At 44.3% G+C, this 13,002-nt stretch overlaps 1 protein-coding gene across 1 annotated transcript in view; it reads left to right on the top strand.

Annotated features, from left to right (window-relative positions):
• LOC133425206 (protein unc-80 homolog) overlaps window positions 1–13,002 on the top strand; it is a 94,563-nt gene that overhangs the window by 43,455 nt on the left and 38,106 nt on the right. The window contains exons 23-34 of the mRNA XM_061715921.1: window positions 1,896–2,068; window positions 2,165–2,377; window positions 2,462–2,597; window positions 3,487–3,620; window positions 3,710–3,887; window positions 3,972–4,181; window positions 6,193–6,290; window positions 6,380–6,583; window positions 6,656–6,763; window positions 10,059–10,197; window positions 10,312–10,493; window positions 10,999–11,130. Coding sequence (XP_061571905.1) covers window positions 1,896–2,068; window positions 2,165–2,377; window positions 2,462–2,597; window positions 3,487–3,620; window positions 3,710–3,887; window positions 3,972–4,181; window positions 6,193–6,290; window positions 6,380–6,583; window positions 6,656–6,763; window positions 10,059–10,197; window positions 10,312–10,493; window positions 10,999–11,130 — 1,907 coding nt within the window. The remainder of the gene's footprint in view (window positions 1–1,895; window positions 2,069–2,164; window positions 2,378–2,461; window positions 2,598–3,486; window positions 3,621–3,709; window positions 3,888–3,971; window positions 4,182–6,192; window positions 6,291–6,379; window positions 6,584–6,655; window positions 6,764–10,058; window positions 10,198–10,311; window positions 10,494–10,998; window positions 11,131–13,002) is intronic.

Here is a 13,002-nt window from a genome sequence, read left to right as displayed (position 1 = left end):
GTGGCTTTCTCCTGTGTGGCCAAGTTACACTTGATATTTCATGGAAACTAATCAGATCCTATCAAAAAAGAAAGAAAAAGGCAAAGACCACAGGATGCCTGAGTTTGGCCTCGGTCATCCGGTTTGTTTCGTTTCTCCTCTCGCTTGGTCTGGTGGGGAGATCTACGGTGGCCGACAAGGGCCAAACGCACTGCAACGGCCTGATGCGTCTCAGTTAATGAAAACGGCTTCAAGTACAGAAACAATTCAAATTCACAAACTCAAGGTACAAAAAGAGGAACGTGGTGCAAATGAAACTGTAAAACGCTGCACATTACGAGACGTTTCTTTTTTTTTTATATATATCTTTTTTTTATTTGGATTTTTGGCACAACAAACAATAGTAGAATAAACGTACAGATGAATTACAGTGTTTCTTTATTATATTTTACACCAGACGATATGATGTACAGTGATATAAACATCGTATATAAATATAGTCAGATAAAAATCACATTACCATTATGTCACTTATTCACAAATTACCATTATGTTTAAACCAGGGGTGTCAAATGTGCAGCCCGTGGGCCGCATGCGGCCCGTGAGAAGTTTCCAACGCAAAAAAACAAAATGTTAATTTACTTAAAAGGAAAGCATAAATAATTGCCATGAATCGCAGCATATCCGATAATATATTTCTTCTACAAATCCATCGTTATTCCACAAAGAGAGCAGTTTTTGAAATTTTTTTAGTTTTCTAGAATGCATTTGCCGATTTTATTTCTTTGTAGACGGTCGTTTATTTTTATTAAATGACTACTATTATATATTTTCGCAGGAAATATATCACTGCTAAAAAAGATGAATTTCAGAATTTCAGTTTTGAATACGAAGATAGTGACAAAGTAAAACAGTTAAAAAAGAAGTGCTGACTTTTTCGGCACACTGGCGTAAATATCCGCGCCAATTTTTAAAAATAAATACACTTAATTGTACTGCAAAAATCTTTAAATCACAAAGAAACACTTGCTTTTAATTAAATTTCCTATAAAACAGCGAAATATAAAAAAAACATACTTGTTTCTGTTTATCTTCGTAAAATGATATTAAAAGTATCTTACATAATTTGAAAAAAAACGAGAAATTTCAAGAAAAGATCCCCAAGAAATATATTTTACATAATTAGAGTGTAAACAAAGTGCATATTTCCTTTAAATTTAACTAAACCAATATTGGATTAGATAACGATAGTAAAAAAAAAAAGAATTAGAGAAAAAATTTTTCCGCACCGTTTTTGTTATTTTGAGCGTGCGGCCCGCGAGAAAAAAATTGGTAAAATCCGGCCCGCCAAGCAAAATGAGTTTGACACCCTGGTTTAAACCATGGACGTAAACACTGTGGTTCAGTCAGCAGCGCCCCCTGCAGGTTTGGAGCACTTCCAGTTGTAGTGACCGGTTATGAAGAGTTTTTTTTTCTTGTTTTATATCGTTTTGTGCTTTGCATCGTTTCTCTATTTGCGGTGTGTTTGATGATGCTGCATTTGTCTTTGTTTTTTGCAGCAGGTTTTTTCATTTGCACCACGTTCCTCTTTTTGTACCTTGTTTTGAGTTTGTGAATTTGAATCGTTTCTGTACTTGAAGCCGTTTTCCTTAACTGAGACGCATTAGGCCGTTTCAGTGCGTTTGGTCCTTGTCGGCCACCGTAGAGATCAGGAGCTGAAAGTGAAAGTTCAAGTGTAAGCTCGGCTGGTGAGGGTGTGCCATCTTTCACTCGGCTCCATTTGTCGGTGGCTCTTGTGTGTTTATTTGTTCTTGTTGGTTGTTGTCTATCAGAGCAGCTTTGGTCTGAGCTGTTCAAGGGTTTTCACCTTTTCCGTTGTACCCGTCTCCTCGGGTCCACTCCACTCGTCCCTCCAGGACCTCACGGTTTCCAGGAGCGTCTGGCAGCCAGCCAGGAGGCCATGAAGAACAAGAACGTGGTGAACCTGGGCGCCATCCGCCAGGGAATGAAACGCTTCCAGTTCCTGCTGAACTGCTGCGAGCCGGGAACCATCCCCGACGCCTCCATCCTCGCCGCCGCTTTGGACCTGGTAGGTTTAGGTACCGATGCAGACCCACCACCACGGGGATGCTCCATCACTTCCTCATCCCTGACTACATTTTTATTTGCATCTGGGATATTACAGGAAGCTCCAGTTGTGGCCCGCGCTTCCCTTTTCCTGGAATGTGCCAGATTTGTCCACCGCTGTAACCGTGGCAACTGGCCCGAGTGGATGAAGGGCCACCACGTGAATATCACCAAGAAAGGCCTGTCCAGGGGCCGGTCCCCCATCGTGGGAAACAAAAGGAACCAGAAGCTGCAATGGAATGCAGCCAAGCACTTCTGCCAGTGGGGAGATGTGAGTGGAAGAGTTTTAGTGGAAGTTGACGGCGTCCCCTGGCGATGCTGTTTCTATGACTGAAAGCATGTTTAATGTGATCAGGCTATAGGCACGCGGCTCAGCGAACTCTGCCACTCGGACAGTGAGAGCCCCGCCAACATCCTGGGTTACATTTATGACGAAGAGACCAAGCGGAGGATGAGAAAAGAAGACGAGGAGGAAGACTACTTGGACGACAGTGAGTGAAAGAAGCTTTTTCAATTCAATTCAATTAAATTTTATTTGTATAGCGTCTAATACAACAGATGTTGTCTCTAGACGCTTTCCAGAGACCCAGAACATGAACATGAACATAAACCCCCGAGCAATTATTACATAAACAATGGCAGGTAAAAACTCCCATAGTGGGAGAAAAACCTTAAGCCAAACAGTGGCAAGGAAAAACTCCCCTTTAGGAGGGAAGAAACCTTGAGCAGGACCTGAATCATAAGGGGGGACCCTCCTGCCGAAGGCCAGACTGGGGGGTCGGGGACGTCAGCAGCACACAGCAGGCAGGTGGAAGCAGCAGCGGGATGATCAGGGGGGGGGACCGCGGGCCAGCACGCAGCTCCCGAAACTCCGGCCTGCAAACATGCACAAAAGAGAAAAGAGGGGGGCCAGCACAAGAAACTACAGGAACAATGGACAAAAATGATAGCTATGAGATACTTATAATAAATAAAAATGGTAATGGAGAAGAGAGGCAGGGAAAAGGAGAGGAGTAGAAGGGTGAGAGCCACCGCCCAGCGGATCATGTCGGTGCCCCCCTGCAGCATAGGCCTATAGCAGCATATCTACCACCAAGCTATATTTGAGACTAACTATTATAGTTTTGTTCTATAGCTGCAACTATGACTACTGACTCTAACACACTAGAGTTTACACTACCTAGAGATTTACCAACACCAGCTAGAGGTTTACTAAACACTAACTATAGGCTTTACTAAACAGAAAGTTTTTAAATTTAGTTTTAAAGGTGGAGGTGGTGTCAGCCTCCTTAACCCTTTTCTTGGATCGTTGAATGTTGCTGCTAATATGCCAATGTTCTTACCACGTTGTCCTGTTTTTCCTCTACCCTGACCACGAAGACACAGTCAATCCTACCAAGTGCGGCTGCCCCTTCGCCCTGAAGATGGCTGCGTGCCAGCTGTTGCTGGAAATCACCACCTTCTTGCGAGAGACCTTCCCCTGCTTGCCGCGACCCCGCACCGAACCACTTGTGGTCAGTTTCTGGAATCACCACTGAGACTCTAAAACTGACCATCAGGAAAACCATGGTGTAATTCTGAGATGTTGACATGTCGGCCGTAGGACCTGGACAGCTGCCGTCTGCGCCTGGACCCGGAGCTCGGGCGGCACCGCTATGAAAGGAAGATCAGCTTTGCAGGCATCCTGGATGACGAAGACGGCCGCGACTCGCTCAACAGCAGCAGCCACACCCTGAAGTCTGACACCACCTGTGATGACAAGAGGACCCAGGAGGCTCAGGGTGAGACCCAATACCACGCCGTCTGGTTAACCATGCTGCCTTATTATTACTGTTCATAATGTCCCCCCGTCCGCTGCTCCCCAGCTCCGATCAGGAAGATTCGTATCGGAGGCTCCCGGCTGCTGCAGATTAAAGGAGCCCGCAGCTTCAGAGTGAAGAAGGGAGGCTCCCTGTCCTCCATCCGCCGGGCCGGCAGCCTGAAGAGCACCAAGCTGTCCCGGCAGGACTCCGAGTCTGAGATCGAAGAGGGGGCGCTGTCACAAACGCACAGCAGGGACACCGTCACCGACATTGGTGAGAGTTTGGGTTTCAGGGCTAAAAAACGTTGTTTAAAAAAAGAAAAATGTCTTTCTTGACCTCATGTTTGGGTATCTACACTGCAAAACCTCAATCTCTTACCAGGAATATTTGTCTTATTTCTAGTTAAAATGTCTTATTTCTAGTTTCAAAGTCAAAAAATCTCATTACACTTAAAACAAGAGTCATTACCAGAAAATAACTTATTTGACAATTTTCACCTGTTTCAAGTAAATTTTCACTTGAAATAAGTAGAAAAATCTGCCAGTTGGAAAAGATTTATCTTCTCCTTAAAATGGGATCTCATTAAAATTAATTTTCTATTAAAATGTTTTACTTATTTTAAGTGAAAATCTACTTGAAACAGGTGAAAATTGTGATTGTGATGAGTCTTGTTTTAAGTGTAATGAGATGTTTTTTGACTAAAAATGAGACATTTTAACTAGAAACAAGACAAATATTCTTGTTAAGATTTTGAGTTTTTGCAGTGTAACGTAACTAACGTATTATCGTCACTCATCTTCCCATCTTGCTGTATTTTCTGCACCTCTGAGGATGAAAGTGGTGCAAAGCTGTAACCCCAGCTTCAAATAGAGGGGACAGAGGTAAACATGTGACAGCTTCAGACCAAATAGGGGGCAATAAATCACAAGAAAGTTCACGCATCAGCTCTACAACCCAGGAAAGGGTTCCCTTTCATGGGGGTCTGCCAGGAGGTTGGAACTAGAACTGGGCTGGTCACAGTCCTTTCAGTTTTCTCCATTACAGCATAAGACCTTGCAGGATCCACTGACTTGTTCAAATAATAGCACTTTCTACCACTTGGAGAGTGGTCTTTTAACATGGCAGCAACTAACATGGCAGCAACTTTGCTGATTAAAACAGGACTGAACCAAGAGAAAACAACCAGTATTTATTTATCTATGTATCTGTTTGAACTTCTATCTGCTAAAGAATAAGTAGCATATTCTTCTTTGCATTTATTTTGTCTTAGTTTTGATTCTAATAGATTAGAGCGCCCCGAGCGGTGGAAGAAAAATCCACAGAATTGTATAAGCTGCATGGTTGAAAACCTATGAAAAAAGTAGTGGCTTATAGTCCAGAAAATATGGTAAACTGAATTGAGGGGAGCTGAGGTAGTTGGTGAACGGCATCTTTCCGAGCACCAAGTCAACACAACTCGCACCAGCTACAGTCTACACTGCAAAAACTCATTTAAAAAAATCCTTGATTCTAGCTAAATCAAAGACTATTTAAGATTATTTTTCTGTTTTCAAGAAATTCCAGTCAAGTAAGTTTTTCTTACCCCACTGGCAAAGTATTTATTGCTCATAACGAGAAAATTATAACTACAGTTATGGAATAGTAGGCTTATTTCAAGGAGGACTGTTTTTGCAGTGTACCTTCATTTGAATGTACAGAAGTAGATGGAATGATACGTGACCTCTAGTGGTACAAAGTAGCATTACAAGGCTTGCTCGTGCACCCTCAACCTTAACTTGGTGTCAAACCAAGTTAAGGTTGAGGGTTTTTCTCGAGATTGTACTTCAACCATAATCTCAACATTTCGACTTTTTTTTCTAAATTTCAACACTTTCTAGACATTTCGACTTTTTTCTCGACATTTCGACTTTTTTCTCGAGATTGTACTTCAACATTAATCTCGACATTTTGACTTTTTTCTCGAAATTTCGACTTTTTTCTCAAGATTTTGACTTTTTCACGAAATTTTGACTATTTCCTCGACATTTCGACTTTTTTCTCGACATTTCGACTTTTTTCTCGAAGTGCATAATGAAAAAAAAAATCTTCCCCCAATTATAACTAATTTAGATACATGCAGCATGTGTTGCCTTCATTCTAAGGCTTATACAAGATACAAATTTTTTGCAGCTCCAGACATATTTGTTTTTTGTGTTTTTGGTCCAATATGGTTCTTTCAACATTTTGGGTTGCCAACCCCTGTTCTAGAGTGTAATTTCTTCATATGGGACCTTTAATGTTGCAGGTAGCCCCTTCAGCACCAGCGAGCCCAGCATCGAGCCCGAGGGTCAGAGCACGGGTGGTGCGGAGGAAAACTACCACCGCAACATGTCCTGGCTGCACGTACGTCTACCAGTCTGCTCGCGTGACCTCTGAACTCTGTGTTTTACGTACTGACTCCCCTCTCTCCCCCTCTCCGTCTCTGTGCACAGATCATGATTTTGCTGTGCAACCAGCAGAGTTTCATCTGTACGCACGTGGACTTCTGCCACCCGCGCTGCTACCAGCACCACAGCCGCTCCTGCGCCCGGCTGGTCCGCGCCATCAAGCTGGTGTACGGGGAGACGGTGGACGGGCTGAAGGAGGACAGCGCCTCCTCCGGTAATATCGGAGCACGCGCAAAGAAAAACAAGGAGGTGCGTTGGGCAGAGCATTCACATTGGGAGAATGAATAAACGTTTATCTTACCAAAGTGTTTCTGGCTTCAGTGTTCGGACAAGTCTTGCCTGAGGACTCCGTCCATGAAGAGACGACCCACCGACTCCAACTCAGAAGGGAAGAAGGACACGGGCATGCTCAAGTACATCCGCAACCAGGTGAGCAGAGCTGGGTAGAGTAGCAAAAATTGTACTCAAGTAAAAGTACTATTACTTCAGAATAATATGACTCAAGTAGAAGTAAAAAGTAGTCATCCAAATAATTACTTGAGTAAAAGTAAAAAAATACTTGGTGAAAAAACTGAAGTACTGAGTAACTTCTGAGTAACGTCTGATTTATTTTTTTAACACAACCATTCAAACAGACAAAAGTACAAAATAATCATCTTCAGGCAAATTCAATCAATAAAATAATAAAATTAATAAACATTTATAAAAAATAGCTTAAATTAAAATAATGTTAAAGTAATTTCAAGCACTTTCATAAATAAAATAAAAAATAAGCACAAGTAGTAAAAAATGTCAAGTCTTTGTACTTTTGTTTTTTAACCAGGCAGAACTAGAACAAACATGAACTCATAGAAACTCTGTGTGTGTTTGAGTCTGTGTAAATGTGACAAAACATGCAAAAACAAACATTTTTCCCAAAGAATCACCCAGTGATGTCATGAGATTGACGCGTACGTGGATAAAAGGGATAAAAGAAAAGTAACAGCTCAACGTAGCCTAATGTAGCGGAGTAAGAGGAACAGTTTCTTCTTCACAAATCTATTCAAGTAAAAGTAAAAAGTATAGTGAAACTACTCCTAAAAGTACAAAATTTCCCAAAACTTACTCAAGTAAATGTAACGGAGTAAATGTAACTCCCACCTCTGCAGGTGAGTGAGGAAGTGTGGAGTCTTTTAGGGTTTTACTGTCACTCTTGGTTACTTTGTTTGACCTGGTTTGGAAAAAGAAAGCCCACACACTCGATTTGGTCATCACTGACACTGCTCCAGTCAGCAATCTGGTCGCATATGAAATGGGAGTGTCCGATCACAAGGCCATTTCCTTCATCCTGCCATTTCCCTCCTCCCACGCTAAACCCAAACGTCAAATAAACTTCAGGAGCTTAAAAAACATAAACCCGGACACCCTGACTGCAGACCTCAACCATCTCTCCTCTACCACCCATTCATCAGCCACTGAGTCGGTGGCATTCTACAATTCCTCACTGAGCAGTCTCCTTGACACCCATGCCCCACTTCAAACCAGAACTGTCAGATTTTCCCGTTCAGCTCCATGGTTCACTTCCGAGCTGCGAAAAATGAAGGCGGCTGGCCGTGTCCTAGAACGGCGTCATATTACATCTGGTCTAACGGTACACAAATTGGCCTACAGGGACCACCAAAAGGCATACTCCGAGGCCCTCAGAAAGACACGGACCAACTTCTACTCCAACATCATCAATAACAACCCTGGCAACTCTAAACAGCTCTTTTCAACCATAGACCACTTCCTAAAACCACAAACCCCCTCAAACAGAGCAGCCACAACCGAACAGTGTGACGAATTCCATGCATTCTTCAAAACAAAAGTCGACAATATTCGTTCCTCCCTCTCCGCCCCCCCTAATTCTTCTGCCCCAACAGCCAGCCCACAGCCTGGGCCTTCCCAGCCTCTCTGCTGCTTTTCTTCCACCACGCAGCAGGAGGTTGAAGACACCATCTGCCGCATGAAGCCCTCCACCTGTTCCCTGGACCCCCTTCCCACATCCCTGGTCAAACTGCACATCAAAGCCATAAGCCCCCTGATCACAGAAGCAATTAACCTCTCCCTTCAGTCCGGCCACGTTCCCCCAGCTCTGAAAACGGCCATCATCAAGCCACTTCTCAAAAAACCCACCCTAGACCCAGAACTCCATGCCAACTACAGACCCATCTCCAACCTGCCATTCCTCTCCAAGGTCCTGGAGAAAATAGTTGCCGCCCAATTACATCATCACCTGAACAGCAATAACCTCGCTGAAAAATTCCAGTCTGGTTTCCGCTCCGCTCACAGTACTGAAACAGCTCTGGTCAGGGTCACCAACGACATTCTAATGGCAGCTGATGGCGGCTCCCCTTCCCTCCTCATCCTCCTGGATCTCACAGCCGCTTTTGACACCGTCGACCACACCATCCTGCTACACCGCCTCCACTCCACCATCGGACTCCACAATACCGCCCTGGACTGGTTCAGATCCTATCTGGCCGAAAGGACCGAGTACATCTCCTTGGGAGGCGTTAAATCCCGGACCCAGCCCGTCACCTGTGGTGTCCCTCAGGGATCTGTACTTGGCCCCACCCTCTTCACCCTGTACATGCTTCCCCTCGGCAGTGTCATCAGCAGACACGGTTTGGCTTTCCACTGCTATGCTGATGACACACAGCTATATATAAAACTGGACCCATCTGCTGCAGAGTCATCCTCAGCCACACTCACCATCTGCCTGGAGGAGATCAAGGCGTGGATGAAACAGAACTTTCTACAACTCAACAGCGGCAAAACAGAAGCCATGCTCATCGGCACCCCACACCAGGTCAAGTCATCTCCCATCACCTGCATCACCTTTTCTGGCCAGGATATCCCTCTGTCATCCGTCATCACCAACCTAGGTGTCAGAATGGACCCCCACCTCAACTATGAGGCCCACATCAATCACCTCCGTCAAACATCCTTCTTCCACCTCAAAAACATCGCCAAACTCCGCCCCATCCTATCCCCGAAAGATGCAGAAAAACTGGTCCACGCCTTCGTCTCCTCCAGGCTTGATTATTGCAACGCACTTCTCATCGGGATCCCAAGCAAGAGCCTCAAAAAGCTTCAATACATTCAGAACAGTGCTGCTAGGATCCTGATGAGAGTGCGCAAATATGACCACATCACTCCCATCCTCCACTCACTGCACTGGCTCCCTATCTCCTCCCGGACTGAATTCAAGATCTCCCTACTCACGTACCAATGCATCCATGGCAACGCACCTCCTTACCTCAAGGAACTGATCCATCCTCAGCCCCCCACTCGCACCCGTTCAGCAAACAAGAACAACCTCCTCAAACCCACCTTGACTAAACTGGTCACAATGGGAGACCGGGCCTTCTGCTCCGTTGCCCCTAAACTATGGAATACCCTCCCCGCCCACCTGAGAGAACCACAGACAATTGACTCTTTTAAGAGAGGGCTCAAAACCCACCTTTTTAAGAAAGCATATGCCAGCTATGATAAATGATTTTATTCTATTTTTCTATTTTTTATTTTTTTTATTTTTTACTTTCTTGTAGCACTTTGAGATTCTCGAATGGAAAGTGCGTTATAAATTAAATGTATTATTATTATTATTATTATTATATCAAAAGTGCTGAATGCTCCAGTGTTGGACGTTTCTACGTCCTAGTTTCAGTTTGATGGGTTTCCTTTGTTCTCGGCCTCTCAGGTGATGAGCCTGTCGCCGGCTCCTCTTTCCTTGCTCACCAAAGCTGCTCCCATCCTGACGGACGACATGTACGGAGACATCCAGCCGGCGGCCTGGGAACTCCTGCTCAGCGTGGATGAACACATGGCTGCCGCTGCTGGTGAGTGGCCGCCGGGCTGTGCATCAGGGCTCCGGGGGTCATTGTGCCCTTGAGTCCCCCTTTCATCCCTCTTTCTTCCCCGTGCCCTCGTGTCTCCTTCACCCTCTTCCCCAGCCGCCATGTTCCTTCTCTGCGCGGTGAAGGTCCCCGACGCCGTGACGGAAATGATGATGGCGGAGTTCCAGCACCAGGAGGCCTGCCAGCGCATCAACTCCATCCTCAAGTTCTACACGCTGTGGCGCTTCCGCTACCAGGTGTGGCCGCGCATGGAGGAGGGAGCGCAGCAGATCTTTAAGGTACAGAACCGTTACCCATCTGAGTCTTATAGTCCATGTTCCAGACCAGATATCAGTTCTACTCAAGGTGACAAAACCTGCTTATACTTTTTGAAAAGATCCATGTCTGTAGATGATATTTTGGTATGATAACCTTCCTGAGTGGCAGCTGGATCATAGTTATCAGCCCATGAAGTTCAGAAAATTACATTTTAGATGCTGGTGCATATCCTGGTTTAGACTCATGTACAGGACTGTCTCAGAAAATTAGAATATTGTGATAAAGTCCTAAGGGGGTGGGTAAGTTAATGAGCTGATAACTATGATACAGCTGCCACTCAGGAAGGTTATCATAACAAAATATCATCTATAGACATGGATCTTTTCAAAAATTATAAGTAAGTTTTGTCACCTTGAGTGATACTGACCAGTGTAATTTTGGGCTCTGGCCCATGGACTATTATGTTTTAGACGTTTTTGTCCCACGTTGCCTCTTGGATTGATTTCTGTGCTACCTTTGTCTCAGATCCCGCCCCCCAGCATCAACTTCACTCTGCCGTCTCCGATACTGGGCATGCCTTGTGTCCCCATATTCGACCCCCCCTGGGTGCCACAGAACACGGGCAGCGTCACGGACCCGATCAATGAAGACCAGTCTGTAAGTCTGAGCTCCTGCTGAACTGGCTCATCCCACGCAGTCATGTGTCAAAGTCAGCACTCCCTCTTTTACTCCTATGTTTTGTTTTTTTAATTATTATTTGTGTAAAAAAAAAAAAAAAAAAAAGATCTGATGGCTCCTGATACATGGCAAATAAAATCTCAGATGAACAGCAACATATAGCTTTTGTCACTGTGCTATTTTTTATTTTAGCAAAAATTAAGTCAGGAAAAAATAATAATTAAAGCTGCAAGCATCGATGAACGGGCCCTCGCACTCATGGCCACCGCCCCCCATAAGCATATCAGAAATGACACGTTCTATGTCAAACCATTCAAAAGTTATGGCAGAGAAAAGTTTTCTAGGGGGCGCTGTTGAGCCATCTTGCCACGCCCATTAATGCAAACCATGAAATATCAAATTTATCACCAGGCCTGGCTTGCATGCAAAATATGGTGACTTTTGAGGAACTATCAAATATGGACTAATCAGATGAAGGGGGGTGCGCTTTTTGGCGTCTAGCGTCGCCACGATAACGCTTTTGAAAGAGAAAAGTTATGCGTGTCGTCACAAGATGGAGATGCACATTTTGATGTATAACACACCTGGGTGCACGTTACGGTTCGAGCCGTATTAACTGCTGAAGGAATGGCATAAATTGCGCCAAAGTTACACGATTAATTCAAATTGTCCGACTTCCTGTTCAGTTTCGGCCATGGCGCCAAGAGACTTTTCTTTTGTTCTTTTTTGTGACATGATACAGGTGTGTACCGATTTTCGTGCATGTACGTCAAACCGTATTGTGGGGCTTGAGGCACAAAGTTTTCTAGGGGGCGCAGTTGAGCCATTAGGCCACACCCATTAATGCAAACCATTAAATATCACATTTTTCGCCAGGCCTGGCTTGAGTGCAAAATCTGGTGACTTTTGGGGGACGTTTAGGGGGAAAAAAAGGCCCTCCTTTCGTCAGAAGAAAGAATAAAGAAAAATTGCTACAGATACAAAAGGGCCTTCGCACTGTAAGTGCTCGGGCCCTAATAATTTGGGCAAGACTAAGTATCCCCTCACTGCTTTAGGTTGGTAAGCTGCAGGTAAAGTTCAGACCAAAAGTTTGGACACACCTTCTCATTCCAACAAATGGGGAAGTGTGTCCAAGCTTTTGGTGTGTACTGTATGTGTTGCTCATAATTGGTCTGTAATGGATGCAGCATCAGCCGGTTTATCCAGAGTTCATGTTTGAGTCAGTGGTCGGTGCTCAGGTCCTGCAACTGGAAAACGACTCCAAATCATCACTTCCATTATCTTAATTAACGGTGGGAACAAGTTGGTTCTGCTGAACTGGTTTCATTTCTTTCTGCCAAACTTGGAGCATGAAGTTGAAACAGCCGGCCATAGACATTGATCCTGAGGTCTTGTGGTTTCTTCAGCTGTGCTTGTTTGGGGTAACTATTTAAATCTTGCACCCCTGGGAAGGAGTGTCCTCAGTGTTTAATTCAAGTCTAAATTTTCCTTTCCTAAATGATGTGCAGCGGCAGCAGTTGCTTATCTCTTGCCTTCTTGTCATTGTTACTATATACATTTAAGTACCTACCGGTAGTTTTTTTTTATCTTCAGTTTCATTAAATGAATAACGGCAGTGCAATAAAGGTTTTGCTGCTTGTCTGAGGTTGTATTCTGCCTAACTCTAGTTTTTACAAAAAAACTAAACATAGGATGAAAATAGGGTCATTGATTTCTGCCTGGATGTATGTAATAAATCTGTAAAGATAGTTGAGCTTCAGTTTGCAAACCAGAAATCAATAAGTGACAGATGTCAGAGACTCTAGGGCCGTAAAAGCTAATTAGTCTAACATATGTTGCTCCAACATGAGA

This window comes from Cololabis saira, chromosome 24, assembly GCF_033807715.1.
Source record: "Cololabis saira isolate AMF1-May2022 chromosome 24, fColSai1.1, whole genome shotgun sequence".
NCBI classification, from domain to species: Eukaryota; Metazoa; Chordata; class Actinopteri; order Beloniformes; family Belonidae; genus Cololabis; species Cololabis saira.
The sequence above is the reverse complement of the archived record's forward strand: the minus strand, read 5'-3'. Positions and strand labels throughout refer to the sequence as shown.